Source organism: Geotrypetes seraphini, chromosome 15 (genome assembly GCF_902459505.1).
Source record: "Geotrypetes seraphini chromosome 15, aGeoSer1.1, whole genome shotgun sequence".
Lineage (NCBI taxonomy): Eukaryota > Metazoa > Chordata > Amphibia > Gymnophiona > Dermophiidae > Geotrypetes > Geotrypetes seraphini.
Window position 1 is genome coordinate 12,640,042 of NC_047098.1, and position 26,809 is coordinate 12,666,850.

The following is a 26,809-nucleotide window of genomic DNA, read 5'->3' on the forward strand; positions in this document are numbered from 1 at the left end:
CTCAATAACAGACTATGGACTTTTTCTCCAGGAACGTGTCCAAACCTTTCTTAAAACCAGCTACACTATCCGCTGGCAATACGTTCTAGAGCTTAACTATTCTCTGAGTGAATTTTTTTTTCCTCCTATTGGTTTTACTGACCTACTCTTCCCTCTCTCCTCAATAACAGTCCTCCCGACCTCTTACCCTTTTCCTCTCTCCCCTCTTAAGTCCGCATAGAACTCTTGGTTCTGTGATATATACAAATTGTTATTATTATCATATCGTAATTTTTGCTGTACTTTCAAAATTGCACATAAATCTCTTGGTTCTATGATATATATAAATTATCGTAATTTTCGCTGTACTTTTTGAATTGCACGGCCTTCTCCTAACAGGCCTACTTGGAAATTTCTTCCAATCTGTATACCTTATACTCTCGCTCAGAAAATTGTATATCTATAATTTTGCTTCGTAAATCTTTCTTCACTCTGTATTTCCTCTATCTGCACATTGTAACTCGCTGAATGTCCAGCTCTCTTGATTGTAAACCGACTAGAAGTCGCAAGATTGTGGCGGTATAGAAGAATAAAGTTATTATTATTTTAAAAATATTTCCCTGTAACTTCATTGAGTGCCCCCTAGTCTTTGTAATTTTTGACGGAGTGAAAAATCGATCCTCTTGTACCCATTCTACTAAACTCAGGATTTTGTAGACTTCAGTCGTATCTCCCCCCTCAGCCATCTCTGTTCCAAGCTGAAGAGCCCTAACCGTTTTAGTCTTTCCTCATACGAGAGGAGTTCCATCCCCTTTACCATCTTGGTCGCTCTTCTTTGAACCTTTTCTAGCGCCACTATATCTTTCTTGAGATAAGGAGACCAGAATTGAACGCAATACTCCAAACGAGCACTTGAAATCAGCACTTACGCACTTAAGATGCACTTAATAGCCAGCACCAAGTTATAGAATTGCTCTGGGTGTGCTCACAGCTCAGTATCAATGGGCTCAGCAATAGCCATTTTCTCATAAGGTACCTGTTCATACTTGATTTTTAAATACACCTTCAATCACATCAAATATAATAATCTTAGGGACAAATGTATGCTCGTTTTAAGCGGGTATTGATGTTCAATCTCCCTGATCCTCTTACTTCTCCCGTCCCTCAATGACATTGTCTTTTCCATCTGGAAAACACACCAGGTATTGCAACAAATTGCCATCAACGCTGCTGCCAGCAATTAATGCATCAGTTTTCCGTTGGTATATATGTTTGCAGTCGAGAAGCATGATGATGCAACAGGTTAACAAAGGTCTCAAACTGAGGGAGAGAGGAAACACAATTCTGCCCTATAGGCATACAATCTCAATGGTTGGGACTTAGTAAACAGCATTCTCATGCTACCATTTCAATGGGGAAAGATCAATCTATTTAAGTTTAAGACAGGGGTGTCAAAGTCCCTCCTTGAGGGCCACAATCCAGTCGGGTTTTCAGGAGTTCCCCAATGAATATGCATGAGATCTATTTGCATGCACTGCTTTCAATACATATTCCTTGGGGAAATCCTGAAAACCCGACTGGATTGCGGCCCTCGAGGAGGGACTTTGACCCCTGTGGTTTAAGAAGAAACAGTACATAGGTTATTTCTGTTTTGGATCAGACTTTCCAAATGCGATTGCCTCTATGCTACTACTAAGCTTGAGGTAGTACATCGTGATATTTTACTTCAGCTACTTTCAGATATAGGTCTCCATCAGGTTGTTTTGGATTGGTTTTCTAAATTCCCTCTGTACCGTTCCTATTCAGTAAATATTGAAGGTGATATCTCCAATTCCTGGCAGCCTCCCTGTGGGGTTCCTCAAGGCTCCCCAATCTCTCCAATTTTATTCAATCTCTATAACTAAACACCTTTAAGCTGTCAGCTTGGGAAACGTTATCCACTTATGCGGATGATATCTTTATATTGATTGAGACTGATCCAGATATTACCAATCTAGTTTCCAAAGTAACTCTTTGCATTTCCAAACTTCAAGCCTGGGCTTTATCTGTCCGGATGAAGCTTAATACAACTAAAACGAAGCTTTTGTGGTTGGGTCCAAGATTGGGCTGTCTTCCTCCTCCTGTAGCTCTGGTATCTGGGTCCTCCTTACCAACTGAGTTCTCTGCTAAGATATTGGGAGTCCTTTTTGATTCCTCTCTTTCTTTTAAGGACCAAATAAATTCCTTGGTCATGAAAAGCTTCTTTAGTTTGCGAATGCTGAGGAAGGTTAGACATCTTTTTCATCACCGTCATTTTTCTATCTTAGTTCAATCAATTATATTATCTCGTCTTGATTACTGTAATGCTATCTACCTCGGCATTACAAAAATTTGTCTTCATAGATTACAATTAATTCAGAATACTGCTGCGAAGCTGATCTTTGGAAAAATGTAAATTTGACCATGTGACCCCCCTTTGCTTCAGTCTTCATTGGCTCCCGGTTTATTTTAGAATTCAATTTATATGCGCTTGTATTTCTTTCAAAATTCTACATGGTATCTTTAATCCTCTCATTCCTTTATTTGGGAATGTTTACCAATTCTCCTTTGCAAGAGGTATCCAACAATTTAAACTCTCCCTTCCTTCTAAAAAAGGGATTAAAGGAGTCAAGATCGTCAGTCAATCTTTGGTCTTTATAAGAACATAAGAAGTTGCCTCCGCTGAGGCAGACCAGAGGTCCATCTCGCCCAGCGGTCCGCTCCCGCGGCGGCCCATCAGGCCCATTGCCTGAGCAGTGGTCCCAGACTATCCCTATAACCTACCTCTATTCCTATCTGTACCCCTCAATTCCTTTATCCTCTAGGAACCTATCCAAACCTTCTTTGAAGCCTTGTAACGTGCTCCGGCCTATCACAGCCTCCGGAAGCGCGTTCCATGTATCCACCACCCTCTGGGTGAAAAAGAACTTTCTGGCATTTGTTCTAAACCTGTCCCCTTTTAATTTCTCCTAGTGCCCCCTTGTACTTGTGGTTCCCCATAATCTGAAAAATCTGTCCCCGTCTACCTTTTCTCAACTCTGGAACGATCTCCCCCTTTTTTTTAAAAGGAGTTCCAGTTCGTTTCAATTTTTCCGTAAATCTTTAAAAACTAACATTTTGAAAATTAATTCTTTTGAAATGTTGCTATTATCTTCTATTTACCATTTGTAAATCATTCCCCGTTTATTTAATTGCTGTAAACCGAGTCGAGCCTTCTCAGAATGATGACTCGGTAGACTAAGTTAAGCTCTAGTTTGGTTTACTACTCTATCCCCCTCTTTTACAAAGGTTTGTTAAGTTTTTTAGCGCGCGTGCCAAACACGTGCCTGTTATTCTATGGATGCATTAGCAGTTAGCGCACGCTAAAACCACGCTAAAACACTTAGCGCGCCTTTGTAAAAGAGGGCCTATAGGCCAGTCCTCGCCATGCTTCTGTTTTTTTCACCTTTAAACATCGCCACCAGTCATAATTGTCCTTATATATATTTTATACCATACATTTTAGGTACTTGGGCTGTTCTTTTAAAACTGTAACTTTCTGGCATACATTTATCAGTTGCTCATTTTGAAGCACTCGGAAGCGGCTCACTCGCGGGATCTGGTTCGCCCGATAAGGTTTTCACAAAAGCCGCAAACTTCCTTATCGGGTTCAACAATCTTCTATCAGATTTTATTTGATATTGCTGTATTTTTTTTTCAGTTTAAAAATATGCGCTTATCTGAAATTGCCTCTTTATCAGCTGTTGCCAAACGCTATGCTGACATGCACGTTTCGCAATCTGCGTCAGGGCTGGGTTTATTTGGTTTACACTGCAACGTCTTACTGGTTTCTTATTCAATACGTATGGCGCTCAAACATTCAAACTACCAGCTGCTTGGCCACGGCTTCTTTCAATTGCTCGATGTTCATTCCCGTGTCGTTCTTGACGGTGTACAGTCAACAGGTCTTTGGTCTCCCCTGCTTCCTTTTACCACTGACCATTCCGAGTAACACCTCCTTTTCTAGTGAATTCACCCTTATCTTAAGTTAATAAATATAAGGGAAACAATTTCAAATTAATCTTTACAATATTTTGTTAATGGTTTCCACACATCCTGAAACTTCTTAAAATATCCCCGTTGTAATGCAATAAACCTTTCCATTTTATAGATATGGCATAAAGAATTCCACCAGAAGTTGTAATTTAATCTTCTCCAGTCCTTCCAATTATAAGTAATTTGCTGAATGGCAACACCAGTCATTATAAGTAGTAATTTATTGTTATTCGCAGAAATCTGACTTTTTGCTCTCATTTCCATTCCAAATATCACAGTATCATAGGATAATGCCACTGGGTTATCTAATAAATGTAGGGTGGGGGGGATGGGAAAGGGGAAGGGGTAAGATTTTATGAAATGTATCAAGGATTATTTGTAAGTGATGTATTTATTATTAATGTGAATGAATATATTTAACACTTAATGTAATTTTGAAAATGAATAAAGAATTTATAAAAGAATTCACCCTTATCACATATAGGTCAGTTTCTGTTGTAACTTACACATGTAAAGCCCTAAAATATTGCTCCTTCATTGACTTTTTTTTGCTGTCAAACCTACATTGATCCATGCCCTTAAATGTATTTTTCAAAATGTTCCAATTTCAATGAGCCTTTTGTAAAATATGTTGCAAAGTGAACATCTTGAATTAGATGCTTCACACAAAATTGAGTTTCATGTCTTTTAAGTAAATCTGATGAAGAACATAACCATTGTTGCATTTCAAATATTGCTTCAAGAAGGAAACAAGACAGTCCAAAGGCCTGTCTCCTTAAACCCTGGTTAGCTTAATAAAGGCATCGATTCTGCCCAACTACTTGGCCGACTTTCTTCTATTTTAATAAGTGCTGTGATATGCAACGGTTCATCATTGCAATTGCCTCGGCATGGTCATGACTGCACACACATTGCTATATCATTGATTCTAATCACAGAAATACGATACAAATACTTAGCAGGTACAGTTATCATCCCTTGCACAACTAAAACTTCAAGGAGTATTGGGCAAGCCGTCTACCACTGCAGTGGTACAAAGAAGGAAAGGTGCTTTTTTAGCCCAGTTGTCCTTCCGTTCGCAAAATGACAGAATTGCTGGTCCTCCCAACAATTAAAGGGCAGATAGTGTTGCATGTTGCCATGACAGCAGATGCAGAAGGAAACAAGCACCAATGAGTTCAGACTCCTGAATCATTTAGCACCGTCCAATCAATATAGACCGCGTTAGAAATAAAGGTCCTGAAAATAAGGCACTGGTATGGTTTGGCCCCTTAGCATCACGGGTCCCGGAGACAAAAATCAGATTCTTAGCAGGTTTTGATCTCTTTTGAAATGTTTATTGAAAAGGTTACCGCAAACTACTAAGACATCCATGGCCTTCAAGACTGTAGGAACAACTTCCTCAACAAGTGAATATGGTTGATTTTCCCTTTAATTAGGCTGAAAAAGGCAAGAGGCCTGGCACAGTAACTTAATACAATCCAAGCCAAGATTCAATCTGGCTCCTAGGCTCATCTAATAAATATTTATTTCTTTTTCTCTCTTTCTATATACAGTATTTATCTATCTACATCAGGGGTGTCAAAGTCCCTCCTCGAGGGCCGCAATCCAGTCGGGTTTTCAGGATTTCCTCAAGGACTCTGCATGAGATCTATTTGCATGCACTGCTTTCATTGTATGCTAATAGATCTCATGCATATTCATTGTGGAAATCCTGAAAACCTGACTGGATTGCAGCCCTCGAGGGACTTTGACACCCCCGATCTACATCTATATAGATAGATAAATACACACACACATATAGATATACTGTAGATAGATTAATATATTGAAAGAGAGTATATATATATATATATATATATATATATAGTTATGATATGGCTCCAGAAAAAAGTAGATAGATTGAGATATCTGGGTTTTATTTTCATTGAAAGCAATAGATGTAAAACCCTAAACCCGGATGCCTCAATCCTTCCTCCTTTTTCTGGAGCCATATGGTAACTCTATAGATATAGATATACCCTAGCTGAGATCATATTCACGTAGCTTTCTGACTTCACTTATTTCGTATGTCCCACCTCCATTTACCTATGAGTGTCTATTAAGATGCTTTAATGCAGTGTTCTTCAACCACCGGTCCACGGACCAGTGCCGGTCCACAGAAATTTCCTGCCGGTCCACTGGGCCAGCACGTGCATCAGGCCCAACACAGTGTTCTTCAACCGCCGGTCCACGGTGCAATTGATGCGGTGTTATCTTCGAGCCAGCTTCCTCTTCCTCACTGATTCATGCACAAAGCCACGGACAGTGGCTCATACGGGCATCCTGCGCCTGAACCGGAAGCCTTCTCTCTGTCGTTACAACGTCAGAGGGAAGGTTTCCAGATGAGGCACGGGACGTACAAGGTGCACAGGATCGCGTCAGAGGGAACATGCTACTGAGTTGGAGAGCGGCCTGCGAGGTTCGCTAAAGCCGGCCACGATCACAGGCTGCTTTGAAGAGGAGCAGGCCAGAAGACGCCGGGATGGAGGGAGGGTAAGAATGGGGCCAATACAGGGGGGGGGCCAGGGGGAAAGGGAAAGGAGGCTGCTTTGGGGGGGAGGGGTGTGCTTGGGACAGACAGCTGTGCTCGGGGGGAGGGGGAAGACAGAAGGGGCCATGGAGAGACAGGGAGAGAGAAAGGGGGCTGCTTTGGGGGGGGAAGTGTGCTGGGGACACACAGCTTTGCTCTGGGGGGGGAGAGGCAGAAGGGGCCATGGAGAGACAGAGAGAGGGAAAGGGGGCTGCTTTGAGGGGAGGGGTGTGCTTGGGGCAAACAGTTTTGCTCTGGGGGGAAGACAGAAGAGGGCCATGGAGAGACAGTTAGGGAAAGGGAAAGGGGGCTGCTTTGGGGGAAGGTGTGTGCTGGGGGCAGATAGCTTTGCTTGGGGGGGGGAGAAGACAGAAGGACATAGACAGCGGCCAAGAAGAGAAAGATAAAGAAACACAGACAGACAGACACATCTATTCTAGCACCCGTTAATGTAACGGGCTTAAAGACTAGTGTATATATATATATATATATATATATATATATATATGTGGGTGTGGGTGTGGGTATGTGTATTTAGGAGCGGATCATCATTGCCCTACCAATGTCTTACCGCCCAGATGTTATAAACACAGCAGACAATCAAAAGTACTTATCTGCTCGCTGTGGCGGACGTAGTGCTGGTCACGCAACAGGCAGCAAAATTTTTTTTAAACTCCTAAAGCAAAGAAGCCATGAAACACAAGTCTTCCCCTCGACTCGAGTTTCGTACGAGAATGCTTCCTCAGGAGGAGAAATTTCTTTTTGTGGCTTCAATCTCTAGCATAATAATAATAATAATAACAACTTTATTTTTGTATACCGCAATACCACAAACAGTTCAGAGTGGTTTACAATGCAAGAGACTGTACATACACAGCGAAGATACAAACCCAAACCCAGCCAGGCAACACTGAATGAATAGCATAAGATCTAGGCGGTAAGACGCTGGTAGTGCAATGATGGTCTGATGGCAGCCCATGTTTAGTTCGTATCACTTGAACAAACACAGGGTTGTGGGTCTGAGCGCTATCTTAATTAGTTATGTTAGTTAATGGATTTAATCTGTGATTCAATTGATTAATATATACAATATATAGTATATACTTAATATACTATATATTTAATATATACTGTATATATTAAATAATACACATATATATACTATATATATATATAGTATATTTAGATGAAACATTGTGGTGGCTCTGGTTAGAGAATCCACGTGCCATATTATCAGCAGAGGATCTCTACAGGCAGTGGCACAGAAAGGTCCGCCCTGGGCGCCATCTTAGTGGAGGCACCGGCACCCGTCCTCCTTTCTCCCCCTGCTCCTTCTCCCCCACCCCGTTCGCACCCCTTCCTTTCCCCATACCTCTTAACGTTCGCGGCGCGAGCAGCAACCCCCAACCTGCTGCTTGCACCAGCTCTTCCTCCGATGTCACTTCCTGGACCCGTGCCTGGGACGTGACGTCGGAGGAAGAGCCGAAGCTGGCGTGAGCAGCAGGTTGGAGTGGCCGCGAACGTTAAAAAGAGGTAGGGGGAAAGGGAAGGGGCAGGTAAACGCGGCAGGAGGGGGGGCAGGGAAGAAGCAGATGGGGGTGGGGGGTGGAGAAGAAGGCAGGTGAGGGGCACCATCCCCCCCCCCCCCCGGGCGCCTTCACCCTCACTACACCACTGTCTACAGCAGGGGTGTCCAACCTGCAGCCCGAGGGCCGCATGCGGCCCAGTGAAGTATTTTGTGCGGCCCCGGTCGAGAACAATGCAGTGTTTTCCTCTGCTGCCCCTGGGTGTTTTACCATCTTGCCAGCTCCCTCCTCTGTGCAGCCCCAGAAACATTTTTTTCGACCAATGCGGCCCAGTGAAGCCAAAAGGTTGGGCACCCCTGGTCTACAGGATCAAACTGGTTTACGATAAAGACATCGTTCCAGTTGCCTTTTGTACGATGTACAGGAACATGACCAATCGTCTCAATGCTCACCTCCTCACTGTGTGCCATCTTTCTACTCTCTAGTTGCTCTGGTGTATCCTGGCCTAGATTTCTATAATAGTCCCCAGTGCTGGGCTGCCTGTTGAAGCGTCTGGATTTCCTGCAGGAGTCAGCCCTTCGAAGTCCTTCTGGGCTGTTGTCGCACGACGTCAGCTATGAGAAATCAGTTTTAAAGCAGTTTACTAATTAGTGCCATGGGCGGTATAGTCACATCATACAGGTATGAATTTTAAAAATAAACATTCACTAAGATGCATCGAATCTGTCCCCCGTCCCCGCGGATAACTGCGGGAAACCATCCCGCGTCATTCGGTAGTGTCGGTCTCAACCTCAGTCCTTCTACACCAGCATTCTTGAGTGCAAGGCTTGAGGGTCGGTGGCTGGGCCCATTCATACTCCGATTCTTATGTGAGCCAAGTATAGGATAACGCAGCCATTGTGACATCACTGCTGAGGTTGGCTCTTAGGCACTGGTGGAATGAGGCATTATGACATCACAATCTCTGCTCTGGAATGTTGCTATTCAACCTCAGTCCTTCTACACCAGCATTCTTCAAAGCAAAGCTTGTGGGTCAGTGGTTGTGGCCATTTATACTCTGATTCTTATGGGAGCCAAGGATAATGAAGCCATTGTGACATCACTGATGTGATTGGCTCTTAGGCACTGGTGGAATGAGGCATTATGACATCACAATATCTGCTCTGGAATGTTGCTACTCTTTGTTCAGTGGCTGGGCCCATTCATGCTCTGATTCTTCCCTCTCTCCTTAAAGAATGACAAGGGGATGGTTTCACGCGGTTAACCGTGGGGACGGGGACAAATTCTGTCACTGCGTCATTCTCTATGACAGACGCGTGTGTATAGAATAATATCAGGCCTGATCTTGATCTCAGTTTGCTATTTGCAACAAAGTAGCATTGCAGGTCAAAATAGTTATCCGATTAAAGTCGGATATTACCCAATTAGGGCCAGATTCTATATATGTCACCTAAAGGAATCAGCACTGACAAGCACCAAGAGCTCCTTTTACGAAGCCACGTTAGCGGCTTTAGCGCGCGCGACTTTTAATCGCGCGCTAACCCCCTGCGCTAGCCGAAAAACTACCGCCTGCTCAAGAGGAGGCGGTAGCGGCTAGGGCGGCCAACGGTTTAGCGCGCATTAAACCGCTAACTCGCCTTCGTAAAAGGAGCCCTACGTTTTGGGCGGTCTTCAATTTTAAGGGAAGATTAAAGGTTAAGAAGGAACGATTTTGAATTTATCATGCCCTTTAAAATGCTCTACCACAATTACTCATTTTTACTCTTTGTTATTATTATATTGTTGGTTTTCATAACTGTGTATGTTTGATATGTACTGCACTTAGACTTAAGCGCTTTATAAATCCTGAAAATAAGCGTGATTCTACAAAAGATACATCACTGTACAGGATCACGCTTAGTGCTGCCTAAGCGCTGCTATTATTCCTAGGCATCGCAACATTTAAGCGCATCCTATCGACACCACAGTTTTCTTGGCCTAAATGCTTGTGGCTAAGTTCTGCGTACAATGCTAAGCCAAAAACGGGCACATAACTTGAAAACACGCCTATGAGCTACCCCTGTGGGTCTGTGCATTGGACAAGGTGCATACCACTTTCTGCTAGGCACCTACCAAGTTGAGCGCCTGCCAATTAACTCCAATTAATGCCAATTATCAGGTGTTAATTGCCAATTAACTCCAATTAATGCCAATTATCAGGTGTTAATTGCCAATTAACTCCAATTAATGCCAATTATCAGGTGTTAATTGCCAATTATCGTGCCAATTAAACCTATAATTTAAGTTGCACACACAGATCAACTAAGCACACTGATGTATGCATACTTCAGGCATCATATATAGAATTTGGGAGTTAATTTATGAAAACTTTTATACCTCTATTCCTGATAAATATTGAAACAGTTTACAGTATCAAATCAAATCACTATACACTGTACATTAAATATGCAAAAGACAGTCCCTGCTCAGAAGAGCTTACAATCTAATTATGACAAACAGGACAAAAGGGTGAATCTATACATGCTGCTCAGGTAAGGAATTCCAAAGGGCCAGATTCACTAAGGTGACCGATCGTGTCCCGACCAGTTTGCGACCCCCGACCCGATTCACCAACCTTCCTCCCGATCCAATCCGCCCATGCAAACGAGGGGAAACAGCATGCAAAGTAGGAAGGCAGCGATTCACTAAACTGAAGAAGGAACACCAATTGGGCTGGCCGATCCAAAAACAAACGACTGCTGAGGACCAGTCGCTTGCATCGCTGCCGACTTTCCCGCTTCTCCGCTGTCCCGACTTCCAGCTCGCACTGAAGGGAAGGACTCTCCTGCTCCGACACCCTTCCCTGCAGTGCGAGCCCGTGGTTCCAGAACACGCCGCAGCGCAGCCCCGCTTTAAACCCGTGGGTTAAAACCCCGGGCTCACGATGCAGGGAAGGGCGGCAGAGAGCAGGAGCGGGTTTAAAGCGCGTTCTGAAAGCGCAGTTTATTCGATTCCTTTCGGGAGCTGCGACCTCCTATGCCACCCCTCCCCCTTTGTTTGGCCTCGCTTGTGGGGGAGAGCAAGCGCATGCGCGGATCGCATCTACAGCCAACCATGATGGTCTGCGCATGCGCTGCGATCGGTCTTCAGCGATCCATGGGATCAGGTCATTTGCACGGGGAGTCTTTAGTGGATCGGTTGCCCGGCAAGACTCAGCCATGGATCGGAACCGGAGCGGAATGGTAAGGGGGAAGGGGGGGGTTAGTGAATCTAGCCCAAAGGGAATTATGAGATAGATAGGGTAGGGCAGTGATTCCCAACCCTGTCCTGGAGGAACACCAGGCCAATCGGGTTTTCAGGCTAGCCCTAATGAATATGCATGAGAGAGATTTGCATATGATGGAAGTGATAGGCATGCAAATTTGCTTCATGCATATTCATTAGGGCTAGCCTGAAAACCCAATTGGCCTGGTGTTCCTCCAGGACAGGGTTGGGAACCACTGGGGTAGGGGACAAGGACGCTTTACAAGTGGGTTGGGGTTAGGACTTCAAACGCAGGGATTTGAATACCACCAGAGACAGAGCCTGACCGTCAGGCAGTTTGTTCCAGGCGTACAGCGCAGAACCTTATGGTGTTAGGGATTCAGATCACCGTGAGGCATCACAGGACCACCTGGCTCCCCCTGAATAAAAGATTTTGATTTTAAAGGCTTCAGTTTGCGCTCTGACTGGTCATTTCACTTATTGCTTACTGCCCTTACAAATTGCATCATTAAAGGCTCTTAATGGTTGCTATGTACAAGGCACCTACCCTCAAATTCTATATCTGGTGTATTAATTGTGCATGCAATTTTAATTGAACAATAAGCCAATTAGCACCAGTAATTGAGAACTAACAAGCAATTATCGATGCTAATTGGCTTCAATTTACATCTAGGCACGTAAATTTAAGTGCCAGAATCCGCATGGAACAAAAACGGGGCCTAGCCAAGGGAAGGTCACGGTGGGTCATTGGCGTTGCTCCAATTTACCCGTGCTGTTATTCTATAAAAGGGATACATGCCTAATTTAGGCACGAGGATTTACAGCAGATAAATGCTCGTGTCTAAATTTCGTCTCGGGTTTCAGCGTCATATTCTATAAACAGCGTCTAACGTTTCCCCTTCATTTACTAAAGCTGGCAGTGTCGGCCGGCACAGTAAATGCTCAGACGCCCGTAGGAACTAAATGGGCGCCAGAGCATTTGCCGCACGGCACTCAGAATAATACTAAGCACTATTTTATTTTTTAGGATCTGTTTCCTCGTGGCTTGCTGTTTGCCCCGTGTACTGCCACCTAGTGACAGAAAAGGATAACAATACCTTTTTTTTGAGACAGTGGCACCACGGTAAAACCCATCTTTTGACAGTAATGCCTAACAACTAGATATAATGTTACTTGAAGAATGGTCTGAAATTTGGTAGCTAAGAAATGCAAGCTCATGCATTTGGGCTGCAAAAACCTGAGAGAACGGTACAGTTTAGGGGGTGAAGAACTTATGTGCACGACAGAAGAGCGAGACTTGGGTGCGATTGTATATGATGATCTTAAGGTGGCCAAACAGGTTGAAAAGGTGATGGCGAAAGATAGAAGGATGTTAAGATGCATAGGGAGAGGTATGGCCAGTAGGAAAAAGGAGGTATTTATACCCCTGTATAAGACTCTGGTGAGACCTCGTTTAGAGAATTGTGTAAAATTCTGGAGGCCACACCTTCAAAAAGATATAAAAAGGATGGAGTCGGTCCAGAGGAAAGCTACTAAAATGGTATGTAGTCTTCATCATAAGGCGTATGGGGATAGACTTAAAGATCTCAATCTGTATACTTTGAAGGAAAGGCGAGAGAGGGGAGATATGATAGAGACATTTAAATACCTACGTGGCGTAAATGCACATGAGTCAAGTCTCTTTCATTTGAAAGGAAACTCTGCAATGAGAGGGCATAGGATGAAGTTAAGAGGCGACAGGCTCAGGATGGGCCATTTGGCCTTTATCTGCCATCATGCTACCATGTTTCCATAGCCATAAAGTTCTATGACCTCACAATGCAGGTGTAAAGAGCCTTAGTCAATAAGGAGGAGATAAGTGGATGCTGTGGATGGGCCATTTGGCCTTTATCTGCCATCATGCTACCATGTTTCCATAGCCATAAAGTTCTATGACCTCACAATGCAGGTGTAAAGAGCCTTAGCCAATAAGAAGAGGAGGAGATAAGTGGATGCTGTGGATGGGCCATTTGGCCTTTATCTGCCATCATGCTACCATGTTTCCATAGCCATAAAATTCTATGACCTCACAATGCAGGTATAAAGAGCCTTAGCCAATAAGAAGAGGAGGAGATAAGTGGATGCTGTGGATGGGCCATTTGGCCTTTATCTGCCATCATGCTACCATGTTTCCATAGCCATAAAGTTCTATGACCTCACAATGCAGGTGTAAAGACCCTTAGCCAATAAGAAGAGGAGGAGATAAGTGGATGCTGTGGATGGGCCATTTGGCCTTTATCTGCCATCATGCTACAATGTTTCCATAACCATAAAGTTCTATGACCTCACAATGCAGATGTAAAGAGCCTTAGCCAATAGGGAGAGCAGGAGATAGTGGATGCTGCAGATGGGCCATTTGGCCTTTATCTACCATTATGTTTCTATCACACTTGGTTTCAATTTCTTATTCTTTCCAAACCAACAGAATGCTATTCAAACCACCCAACCCCTCCAGCTTAGAAACCCATACAGAAGCAGTGGCGTCGTGAGGGTGAGAGGCGCCCTTCCCCTGCCCTCTGCTCCCCCAAATACTTCTTCCCCGCCCCTTCCTGCCACGCACGCGCTGCTTCGCTTCCCCCATACCTCTAATGTTCCTGGCGTGAGCAGTAACCTCCCCCCCCCCAAGCTGTTGCTGCAACAGCGTCGGTTCTTCCTCTGATGTCACTTCCTAGGCACGGGTCCAGAAAGTGATGTCAGAGGAAGAGCTGACACTTGCACCATTGAAGCTTGAGGGTTGCTGCTCGCGCTAGGAACATTACAGAGGTATGGGAAGGGGAGCAGCAGTCGGGGGGGGAGGGGGGGGTCAGAGAGGAGGATGGGTGCCTGTGCCCTCACCAAAATGGTGCCTGGGGTGGACCGCTCCTCCCCTCCTTACGACGCCACTGTAAAGAGGTACAAACACACAGACGCACACAAAATCATATGGAGAGAGGTTGAAAAGAACTTCATGAGCCATGTTACACAGGCTTTCCCTACTTAGATTCACAAAGCAAACCAATCGGTTTGCGACCAGATTTCCCTCGGGCCCCATTCACTAACCTCTCCTGCAATCCGCTTCGAATCTGTGCATGCAAATGAGGAGAAACGCAGGCAAAGTAGGGCAGGGACGCGATTCGCAACACAAAATTTTCCAAACCGACTGGGCTGGCCGATCATGCCAAGGAGCGACTGCTGGGGACCAGTCGAAAACATCTTTCCGACTCCGAAGCCCTGCTCTCTGCTGCCTCGAATCTCTCCTGCCTGCCGCCCCGATGCTCTTCTCCTGCCCGAACGCCTCCCCCACTGCCCCGACTCTCCCGCTGCCCCAATCTGCCTGCCCCGAATGCCTCCCGCTTCCCCGATCTGCCTGCCCCAAAGCCTCCCGCTGCCCCGAACCTCCCACCCTTCCCCACAGTGCTAGCCTGTGGTTTCAATCCATGGGTTAAAACCACAGCCTCCAAAAGAAGTGAAAGAGAGAGAAAAAAAAATCTCTGCCAGCCCAGAGGTCCAGAGCATGCGCAGACCATCTACAGATGGTCTGCTCATGCGCTGGGATCACTTTAGAGTGATCCGGGCAGGCAGATGGGGGCGTTCCTCCGATCGCCCCCATCTGCACATTAGAGTTTGGGGAATTCATCGGACCTGCTCGGATCGGGCAGGTTGTGAATCTAGCCCTAATTGAGTACCTGAATGTAAACACCAAAAATAAAGAAATAATTCTCCTCCTTAGAGCTGGCATTAGACGAGTACAAAAAAAAAAGTCAATTAACCCGAGTAACTAAGTCTTAAGTCTGCCCAGAGCTGAAGAAAGTGCAGAAATCGTGTGGCCACACAGCAGCCTGTTTTCGGACATTGCGCATTAACCCCAAAATGGCGTTCAAAAGTGCATGTGCAAACTTGGGTGCACACCCAATCTGAACCTGCAATTTGATTAACAAGTCATTTATTGAGCCCTAACGATCAATTATCGGTGGCGATGGGCAATAATTTGACTTTACACACGCATCTTAACGAGGTGCTGGTCTATAAGCCCTCGCCTTCCAAGCCACTAAGCTAAACCCATGGTTATCCCAAATGGCCCTCAAGGCCCCCAACTATCTCGGCTTTAGAAAACTACTCAAAACCCGCCTCTTCCAAGACCAGGATCCTAACGCCCCTTCTATCTAAACCAGTGGTTCCCAACCCTGTCCTGGAGGAACACCAGGCCAATTATGTTTTCAGGCTAGCCCTAATGAATATGCATGAAGCAAATTTGCATGCCTATCACTTCCATCATATGCAAATCTCTCTCATGCATATTCATTAGGGCTAGCCTGAAAACCCGATTGGCCTGGTGTTCCTCCAGGACAGGGTTGGGAATCACTGATCTAAACAACCCCTCTCCCCTCTATATCCTTCCCTCACCCCCCCTGGCAACTTTGATCAATTTGATATTGAACCGCTTGTAACCCCGCTCAATTGATGTAAACCACTTGTAACCTTGTTTAATTGATGTGAACCGCCTAGAACTCTTCCGGGTATGGCGGTATACAAAAATAAAGTTATTATTATTATTATTATAAAGACGAGAGTGTAACTTTGTTAGTATGCGACTTAAAAGGAGGCGTGGCCATGGGAGGGGCAAGGGTGAGTCAGGGACATTCACTGCAGCTGCATGTAGTTTTATAGAATATGGGAGAATGTGCCTCATTTAGGTATGAGGATTTACCCCAGGTTTCAGTTGGTGTAAATCTATTCTTTAGATGGCGTCCCAACTTTGAAGTGCAGGAATTTAAAAAGGTTTGGGTGATTTTGTAAAAGAAAGGCCTATTCCTAGGATAAGCAGCATAAAATCTGTTTTACTCCTTGGGATCTTACCAGGTACTTGTGACATGGAATGGCCACTATTGGAAAGAGGATACTGATCCTTATGTTAGCTGAGTATAGGACAAGCAAGCCATTGTGACATCACTGATGAGGTTGGCGCTTAGGCGTCGGTGGATGATATCACAGTTTGAGCTTTGGAATGTTGCTACTTTTTGGGCTTCTGCCAGGTACTGGTGGCCTGGGTTGGCCACAGGATACTAGGCTTGATGGACCTTCAGTCTGTCCCAGTATTACAACTCTTTATGTTTTTATATCTTTATGGGCTTATCTTGTTGGGTAGACTGGATGGACCGTACCAGTCTTTGTCTGCCGACATCTACGATGCTGCTATGTATTTTATTTAAATGGTTATGAATTGGCTTGGCTTACATAATATACACAGTTCAAAAAACCGATAGTACATGATTCAATGTTCCTATATCTTTTAAAGCAGAGATGGAGAATATTTTGGACATTTATTGGAAATGTCATGCTCAAGGTGCAACAGGACAGGAAGGGTATGACATCCAAAATGTGGCTCAAACAAACAATTTAATTCCTTTTCTTGGAGGTGAACCACTGTCAAAGAGTCCTAAGTCCTCACTAAATATAGAGGTGTGCGTCAAAAAATTTCATTTTGCATTTCTTTCGATTTTTGGCACTGGGCTTTTGCTGCTGTTGTTCCAAAGTGTTAAAATGAAGCTAATTTATTGTTGCTTCTTGTGAAATTCCAAATAGAATAAGGTCATAAAACAACAAAATTTTGGCATGCTTTTCATATCATTTTCAAATGACAGTACATCTCTAGCTAAAAAAACATTTCTCATGAATTAGTAATCATGCATGACAAAGAGAAAGATCGGGCACAACGGTTGCCATCTTCTACGTGCTCCGGGCATTTTAGAATGCACCGGTAAGACTGAAGGAGGATTTGTTGTTAGTAACCATCCATTGTGTCGAACCTAGCTAAACAAATACCCAGCTCTGGAAACATTCAATGAGGAAAGACATCTGCATGACACATGTTGACATATTAAAGGCTAAGAACACATACATGAAGTGGCACACAAAGAAACTTATAGAGCATGAAACCAACTTTTTATATGTTATACCAAAACCGTGCTCGGAGTTTAGGTAGTTGTCAGACCAGACATCGGGACAATCTGCAAGTTGAAGATTTGGATGGAGGGAGAGACAGACCGCGTTATTTTGAAATGTGTGGCTACGGGTCTTCTGAAGCAGCTGTTGCGAAACGCGTCTGGACCCAGAGGTTTTTTTTCAGTCCTCACAAGCATCAGATAAGGTGGGGGGGGGGAGGGGTTTGACTTATTGAGTTTTTGCTACAATGAAAAACCTGTACAATGATTAAAGACTGCAAGTTACAGCTTTTGAACATCCGGATTTGTCCCGATGTCTGGTCTCGTCTCATAAACTCTGAGCACAGTTTTGATATAACACATGAAAGTTGATTTCATGCTCTATAAGTATCTTATGTGTCACTTCATGTACAGTATATGTTTCTAGTTTAGTTCCTTTGAAGCTGGCAGTTTTGTACTTCCCTGTTCATGTGGACTTATTAAGGGCACCAAGGCCCTGACTTTATAAAAGACACCTGCACTTAGGCGCCTAGATCAACAGGCCTAGATAGGTTAGAAGGCCCTTATAAAGTTTTGGGAGGAGGTAGGCGTTCCTTAATTGTACTGGTAAAGGATTCCACCACTTTGCTGCCAGGTATGGGGAGGTTTTAGAGTGAATAATTTTGTATTGGATTCCTCTAGGATTTCAGTATCTTATTCTCATATGGTTGCTGATCAGGTTGTATTTGTCTTTGGATGTATTTCTATTAAATTCAAAATGTCTGGTGTTTTGCCATGGAAGATTAAAAAGATGAGTGGCATAGTTCAAACATTCACCTTACTTCAAAAGGGATCCAGTGTATTTCGAAGTATAGGGGTGTCACTGTGTTATGTCGGGTTGCTGAGAAAATAAGTCTGGTTGCTACATTTTGAAAGGTTTGTATTTTTTTCCGCATATTTTCTTTGCATCCTACATAAAGGATATTGCGATAATCTAGTTAGGATAGTACCAGTGACTGAACCAAGATACGAAAGATTTCTTTGGCGAAATAATGCCAAATTCATCTCGGTGTGTGAATTTTTTCTTGGTTAACGTTCGTTGAATATAATCATAAGAACATAAGAATAGCCTTACTGGGTCAGACCAATGGCCAATCAAGCCCATTCTCACGGTGGCCAATCTAGGTCAAACCCCAAGGTGTAGCAACATTCCATGTTACCGATCTAGGGCAAGCAGTGGCTTCCCCCGTTTCTTTCTCAATAACAGACTATGGACTTTTCCTCCAGAAACCTGTTCAAACCTTTCTTAAAACCAGCTACGCTATCCGCTCTTACCACATCCTCTGGCAACGCGTTCCAGAGCTTAACTATTCTCCGAGTGAAAAAATATTTCCTCCTATTGGTATTAAAAGTATTTCCCTGTAACTTCATCGAGTATCCCCTAGTCTTTGTAATTTTTGACGGAGCAAAAAAAAATCTATCCACTTGTACTCGTTCTACTCCACTCAGGATTTTGTAGACGTGAATCATATCTCTCCTCAGCCTAGGATTCTCAGTTCAGATTCAAGTTTCAGTGGGGCATTATGCAGCAGTGTTATTTGAGTGTCATCAATGGTGATTTTGAGTGGGCTTATCAGAAAAAAATTGTGGGGGGATTTTTTTCATTAGTTTTAGTTTCAGATCGTCAGTCCAGTCAGCAACAACTCGAGTGACTTCCTCAACTGATTTGTTGATCTTGTTTTCCTTCTTGTAGAAAGGAATGCATATTGTAATATCATCAGCGTAGGAGAAGTAAGTGAAATCTTTGTTGTCTAAACCAGAGGTAGGGAACTCCGGTCCTCGAGAGCCGTATTCCAGTTGGGTTTTCAGGATTTCCCCAATGAATATGCATTGAAAGTAGTGCATGCAAATAGATCTCATGCATATTCATTGGGGAAATCCTGAAAACCCGACTGGAATACGGCTCTCGAGGACCGGAGTTCCCTACCCCTGGTCTAAACTCTAAATACAGCTAAATATAGCTCACTTTGCAATAAAACTGGAAAAAGGCACGAGCTAAAGCCAAATCCAGTCTAACAATTTTTATATTCTTGGAGATTGTCAAACCAATCTGTTAAAAAAAAGTCCTAAATTAAAGGAAAAATATATCACAGATGTTCCGAATCTGAGTTAAAAATTGTACCCAAAACGAAAGATGCGTCATCTTCACTCCACTTCCAATGTTCCTGAAGATCACCTATTGTGATTCGCTCCAGACATCTGCTGGGTTGTTTGTTTGTTTTTTACTTTATCCCTTCTCATTTACATTGTCTACTTCTGCCTGTCACCCAACCCAAGCCAAATCTACAGCTCCAATGCTTTGCCAAAAGCTGGAAAGAACCCTGCACCTCGCCCTCACAATAGGGGCTAACAATATTGCCTGCCCTGACATTTAGGGACCTTTGACTTAATGGCAGTAAAATGCTGCAGATGCTACACGTCCACCCCACAGATCCACTGCCCTTACACGAGCATTGCAATGACTTACTTAAAAAATAATCATCGTACTTTCCAGGAAACTATTGCACTTCTGAACTTTAAACCACGAGTACAATCGCCCTTTTATTTAAAGAGCTAGAAATTCTTTATTTAAACGAACCAGTTTGTTTCCCCAAGCATTTTCACTTACCTCAGTTTATATCACACATTATTAAAGCTATATTATATTAGCTGGAGGCTCCAATTTGGCCTTTCTTTCCATGTACTAAGTGATATTTACCACTGATGTCAATCTATGCAAGTATAACTCAAATTGATAGCACCAGGCATACTTGTTCTAGAAAATTCCTTTAGCAGTTATAACAAGCATACATCAACACGCAGTGCAGAGAAGAAACTGGGCAGCGGCAGGGCGGCGTTGAGAATCGGCTCCTCCACCCGGCAACGTTTACAAGAAATGTAAAGCAGATGCACAGTGGAGGTGGGGGATGGAGTAGATGTCGGGGAAGGTTTGCGGCAGAGAGAGCTGACCAGCGGGTATGCTGGTCGACAGCAAGATGCAACTACCACCAGATTTGGGGGAGGGATAGAAGGTAAAGAGGAAGTGATATAGGACTTGGGATTGGGAGTGGGGGAGAGAAAGATGTTGGATTCAAATGAGGGAAGGAGGGAGAAATGTGACACTCGGTAATGGGATAAAGGGAGGAGGGAAAGATGGCAGATTTGTGAGGAACACAGCGAGGTGAACTTGGGGATTGCAGAGAGGGGTAGAAGGATCACAGGGAGAGGTGGCAGAGGGGGATAGAAGGGGTACAATGAGAGATGGATTTGAAGGAGGACAGAGGGAGCAAGAGAAGGAGAGAAGATCATGGGGAAGTCAGAGGGGATAAGGGAGAGATGGTAGAAGGGGGTGAAAAGGAGGGAGAGATGATGTGGAGTGGGCAAAATGGGGAAAGGGAGAGATGGATTTGGTGGAGCAGCCAAAATGTGAAAAGGGGAGGAGATTCAGGCAAGGGGCAGAAGGGGAGGAACGATTATTCAGACAGAGCAGAGGAGGAAGAAGAGAGATGGGCAGGGAAAGGCGGGAGGGAGGAGAGACATCAGAATTGGAAGGAGGGAGTGAAAGGGCAGAAAAGAGAGATGTTGGACTTGTGGGAGGGAGAGAGAAAGAAAGAGGAAGGAAATGCTGGGTTACAAAAATGGAGTAAGCAACAAGGCGGGGAGATGCTAGAAATGGTGGATCCATGTGAGAGAGTTGTCAAGGAGATGAATGAATATACGAGGATAGAATTGTGATAATGGGAAGCAGATAAAAGGGAATAGGAGGATGAGAAATGTGAAAGCTAGGGGGTGAGAGAAAAAGATAGAAAGTTGATTAAGTGAAAAGGAATAAAGTAATGTTCCCTCGAAGCTGCGTGGCCAGCACACCAGGACCTCTAGCCATACTCTGCTGCTGCCTGTGGCTTTGTGAAGAAAGAAGTGCAGCTTGAAGGAAGGAGAGGGCTTACTTGGATGTCTTAGAACCAGCCAGAACACAGGCATACACGCTTGGGAGGGGGCATGAACTTAGGACAAGGGAGGGAGATAGGCACGTTGGGTCACAGAAGGGAGGGATGGAGGGAGAGGGGTACGTTGGGACACAGAAGGGAGGAGAAGGGCACATTGAGACAAGGAAGGAAGGGGGTGTGAGCTTGGGACAAAGGAAGGAAGGAGGGAGGGAGCATGAACTTGGGACACTGAATGGAGAAAGGGAATGTGTTGGGACACAGAAGGGAGAGAAGGGGCATGACCTTGGGACATAAGCTAGAAGGATGGAGTGAGGGAGGGAAAGAGATACTGAGGTGGGGAATAGAAAGGGAGAATTGATGAACATGGGTGTGAGAGGGAAAGAGATGATGTTAATGGGGAAAGGAAGAAAAAAGATAATTGTTGGGCATAGGAAGGGAGAGAACTGTTGGATGGGAGAGATGAGAGAGAGAGAAATGTTGGATATGGTGGTGGAGAGTGAATAGTGGGACAGATGGAAAGAGATGCAAGAGGGAGGAATGTTGGTCATGGTGGTGGAGGGAATGTGGCTTGGTGCTGGAGAGGGATGATAGAAGGAAAAATGTTGGGCACGGGGCAAAAGTTGGGCACACAGTCCAGGGGATAAGAGAGGGAGAATGTGGTTAGATGTGGCAGTAAAGGGAGTTGGAGAGATGCACCCTGGTTCCCTTCCTTTCCCTCTCTCTCTTTCCCTACTCCCTTTACAGAAAGGGAGGGAACGAAAGAGAGAGAGACGTTGCACATGGGGCTGGAGGAGAGAGGGAGAAATACTGTGCAGGGATGGGGAGGAGATAAAGACCGTGCTTTGTGTAGTTTAATTTTGTGATTACCATTTTATATTGTTAATAAGATTATATTGTGTGTACAGTATACGAAAAATGAATGGAAGAAATTACATTTACAAGTACTATTATTATTGGGAAGGGAGGGGTGAAAGTCTGGGGCAGAGGTTTTGGGGCCCCAAATAAAAAAGCATTCCGCTGCATATGTAATGAATAATACACTTTTAGCACCTGTATCAAATACCATGGAATCTTAAAATGAACTGTCTTAACTATCAACACAAGCACTTTATAAATAACTTGATATGAAAGGTCACGTGATGTGTTGAGCGGGGTGAGACGTGCTTCACTCGTGCTCCGGGGCCCCGAATCCCTCTGCACCGTTCCGCTCCGTTTCGGCCCGCCCTAGCCCTGCTCTGAGCCTTTGGGGAGGTTAATGGACCGCTTCTTGCAGACGCCCAGCCCGGTAATGAGCGCGAAATCGAGCCGTGCGGGGAAAGACAGGGAGACCAGATCGGCGCGACCCGAGCCCAAGATGGCGGCGGGAGACTCGGGTTCCGCGCTTCCCCTGTCTGAGGCCCATATTGCAGCTTTGTCGGCTTCGGTTGTGCGGGCGCTGGACTCTCGCTTCGACCTCCTCTCCAGCCAGCTCACCTCTTTGGAGACTCTGTTGGGGGAAACGACTCGGCGAACGGGAGACCTGGAGAGCCGTGTATCGGGAGTGGAAGACACGTGCTCCTCCTCGGCGGCGGACCTGGCTACTCTGCGCTCTCAGCTCCAACGACAAGCGGAGAAGATCGAAGATCTGGAAAACCGCTCGAGGAGGGATAATATCCGGCTGATTGGCCTGCCTGAATCAGTTCCTGACTCTCGCCTTCTTTCCCTTGTGGAGTCTTGGCTCCAGCAAGAGTTGCCGCTTCCAGCGGGGGTTGGACCCTTGAAGCTTGACCGCGCTCACCGCCTGGGCCGGCGCCTGGATGATCGTGACCGAGCTCGAGTCACCATTTTCAAAGTCCACAATTCGGCGGTGAAGTCTGAACTTATGCGGCAGTACCGGCAAAAGCGTAATACTCTCTCCTATGAAGGAATCCCGGTACGTCTGTTTCAGGACTACTCCCCTGCCCTCCAAGAACGTCGACGGCGCTTCTCCCGGGTGTGCTCTGCCCTTTTTGATAAGAAACAGCGGTTCCAGCTACTTTATCCGGCGCTACTGAAGGTTTGGACTCCATCTGGCTGGCGCATGTATTCGACGGCGGAGGATGCCCAGATCTACCTGGATTCCCTACCGGGAGAAGCGGGACCCTCTTCGGCTACCTGAGTCTTGGGGCAGAGTTGGTGTGGGGAGCTGTTCTCCTTTACAAGAGCGGCTTTAGTTTGTTTTCCCATTGCTAGCCTTTTGAGCTTTACTATGGCTTGATTCTTCTTTGGATCTTTAGCCTTCTGGACTCTATTGCCCATTATATCTCACTCACTGTTTGGGCTGCAATGTGGCCTACTCCTAATGCATTTTATGTGTTCTTTACATTCTGTTACTCTTGTTGCATATAGGGTTTTGCAGTTTCCATTTTCCAGTTTCTGTTCTGGATATTGCTGTTTACAGTATTGGTGGCCTTAGTTGGTTGTAGGTGTACTTGGGGTTGAATGGATGTTGTGCTTTTGGGTGGCGCTCTTGTTCTGTATGGTACGGGGGTTTGTCTCATGTGGGTGGGTTGGAGAATGCTTGTGGGGTTGAGTTCTACTTTGGGGTATGGACTGGGTATGTGTGGATGGGAGTGGGTGTTGGGGGGAGTCCTGGTGTGGTTGTGTGTGGGTGCTTGTTGGTTTCAATCCTCGGTTCTGGTGGGGCTGATAATATTGTATATGCTTTATTAGGTTCTGGTGGGGCTGATAATATTATATATGCCTTATTTCCATGTTCCTTTCTGGGGTCCTTTGGTGACTATTTCAGGTCCACTGAATATTGGGCAATGTTGCTCTCTGTGTTTGGGGTTAGTTTGCTTATTGGCTTCACTCCTCTTTGACATCTCCCGGGAGGTGTGCTGTATGGCTGGGGTATTTTGTGTGTTTGTGGTGAGTGTGGGGCTGGGGGATTTGGGGCCCTGACTACATCTGTGCCTCCATCTCTGTTCCACGATGTGGGACGGGGTTTTCCTTCTGATTGGGTTTTTGGTGGGTTTGTTTCTGGGGGGTGGGATGGGGTTGGGGGGGATGAGGGGGGTTGGGATGGGCGGCTTGGGAATGGGTTGGGTGGGTTTTGGGGGGTGGGGGGTCCTCCTTCTATATAATTTTGTCTTAAGCTTGCAATGTTTCATTATTGTTCTCTGTTTTCTGTACTTTTGGCGATTTCTACTGCTCTGGGGGAGGCTGGGCCCTTGGGGTAGTTTTCACCTGATTTTCCTTCTCTGGCATTGCTTCCTTCCTGCTTTTCAGCTATGAGTACCCCTTTTAGAATTGCCTCTTGGAATGTTGGGGGGATCACGTCGCCTGTCAAGAGATCCAAAATACTTGTTGCTCTACAACGCTACCGGTCTGACATTGCTTGTCTACAGGAAACTAGATTGACTGATGCAGAACATCTTAAGTTACGTCGCTCTTGGGTGGGGGAGGTGTTTTTTGCTTCTTCTTCGGGTCGTCATGGAGGCATAGCAGTGCTGGTCCGTAAGTCTTCGCCAATAGGTGTCCAGGTTCTTGATAAGTCGTCTGACGGTCGCTTCTTGCTTCTTCGCCTTACTTTGGGGGGTCGTTCTTATCTTTTCTTAGTGGTATATGGCCCTAATTCTGGTGAATCGGCCTTTTTACAGCGATTGCTTCAGCTTCGTTCTCGCTTTCCTGATGACCCGCTGCTTCTTTTGGGAGATTTTAACTTGGTAATGCATCCCGATCAGGATAAGTCTAGTTCTTCTGCCTCTTCTTTGGGTTCTAAGAGTCATCTCCTTTCTGATTTCTGTGACTCACTGTCGATTGTAGACCCGTGGCGTCTTCTACACCCTGAGGTTCGTGACTATACCCATCTCTCTCGTGCCCATGGTACTTGGTCCCGTCTCGATTATATTTTCTTGTCTTCCTCTCTGTTTCCTTCAGTTCACTCGGCGGAGCTTGGCCCTCTGTCTATCTCGGATCATGCCCCGATTTGGGTTGATGTTGTTTTGGATCCTACGTACCTCCGCGCACCGTCCTGGCGGTTTCCCTTTTATCTTGCTAAGGATGAGGAATTTCGTGCTTTTTTGCAGACTCAATGGGATGATTATTCGGCAAATAATGCTATCCACATGGATGATCCTATCTTGTTTTGGGAGGCTGGGAAGACGGTGATTCGAGGACATATCATTTCATTTCTATGTGCTCGTCATAAGCGTATTAATCAGGGGATCGTTACTCTGGAACGGGCTTTACGTCTGGCAAAGCGGTCCTTCTCTCTCCGTCCTTCTCCGGAGACTCGAGACTGCTATTTGTCTACTCAGGCGGCCCTGAACTCCCTTCTCCATTCTCGTTCCCAAAAATGTAAAGCCTTTTATCATCATCGTTTCCTTCGTTATGGTAACAAACCCGGCCGTCTTATGGCTCGTTTGGTTAATGCTACGACTGGCAGGAAGCCGATTTTATCTCTGCGTACCCAGGGCGGAGGTGTGGTGTCTCGGACTTCTGAGATCTCTGGGGTTTTATTTGATTTCTTTAGTCGGTTATATGAAGCTCCGGAAGACGCTTCTTTGGATATGATATCGGACTATCTTCACTCTTCTGGGTTGCCTCGTTTGTCAGCGGATGCGATTGCCTCTCTTAATAGTCCGTTTAGGGCGGTTGAATTGGAGTCTGCTATTAAATCGCTCCGCTCTGATCGGGCTCCGGGCCCGGATGGGTTCTCGGGTGATTTCTATCGGCTCCTTTCTCCGACACTTTATGGACCTTTATTGGCATATTTTGATGCAGCTACGGCCCGTGGTTCTTTTCCACGTTTTGCAAATGAGGCCCTTATTACTTTACTCTTAAAGCCTGGTAAGACTGCTGATGTGCCGGAATCATATCGTCCCATTTCATTGATCAATGTAGATCTAAAACTTTTTGCTCGTATGTTGGCTGATCGTCTTGCTCCTCATTTACCTCAGCTTATCCATGAGGATCAAGTAGGCTTTGTTCGGGGCCGACAGTCTGTGCATAATGTCCGCAAGGTACTTCTTGCTCTTGCCCAGTGTCAATCTTTCCGGATTCCGACCTTATTTGTTAGCTTGGATGCTTCTAAGGCGTTTGATAGTATTCACTGGTCCTTCTTATTTCGTACCTTGGAGTATGTGGGGCTCGGGGGATTCTTTCTAGACGCTGTGCGTTCCCTATATTCTAATCCCTTGGCATCATTGCTTGTTAATGGGACTCGTACTGACTCCTTCCCTATTCTTCGTGGCACCAGACAGGGCTGCCCTCTTTCCCCTCTTTTGTTTCTTCTTTCCTTGGAACCGTTGTTATGCACTATTCGGGGGTTTGCGGAGGTGCGAGGTCTCTCGGTCGGTGACTTCGAACTTAAGACCCTGGCGTACGCAGACGATATGTTTCTCATTCTTACCCGACCTGAAGATTCACTCCCGGCGGCTCTGGATCTCATCTCTGAATTTGGGTTTTATTCAGGGCTGTCTCTTAACTTAGAAAAATCCTTGGCCTTACCTTTTCCACTAGATTTACGTACTTCGTGGCGGGGTGCAT

General features: G+C 45.2%; 1 protein-coding gene across 2 annotated transcripts in view; it reads right to left on the reverse strand.

Moving 5' to 3' along the window:
• The window catches only part of ESPN (espin), a 110,601-nt gene that overhangs the window by 27,834 nt on the left and 55,958 nt on the right, over positions 1-26,809 (reverse strand). The window contains exon 8 of one of the 2 annotated variants that reach the window (XM_033922927.1): positions 8,583-8,744. The exons of the other annotated variant lie outside the window; for it this stretch is intronic. Within the exon in view, the coding sequence (XP_033778818.1) occupies positions 8,583-8,744 (162 nt within the window). The remainder of the gene's footprint in view (positions 1-8,582; positions 8,745-26,809) is intronic. 2 annotated transcript variants of the gene reach the window in all.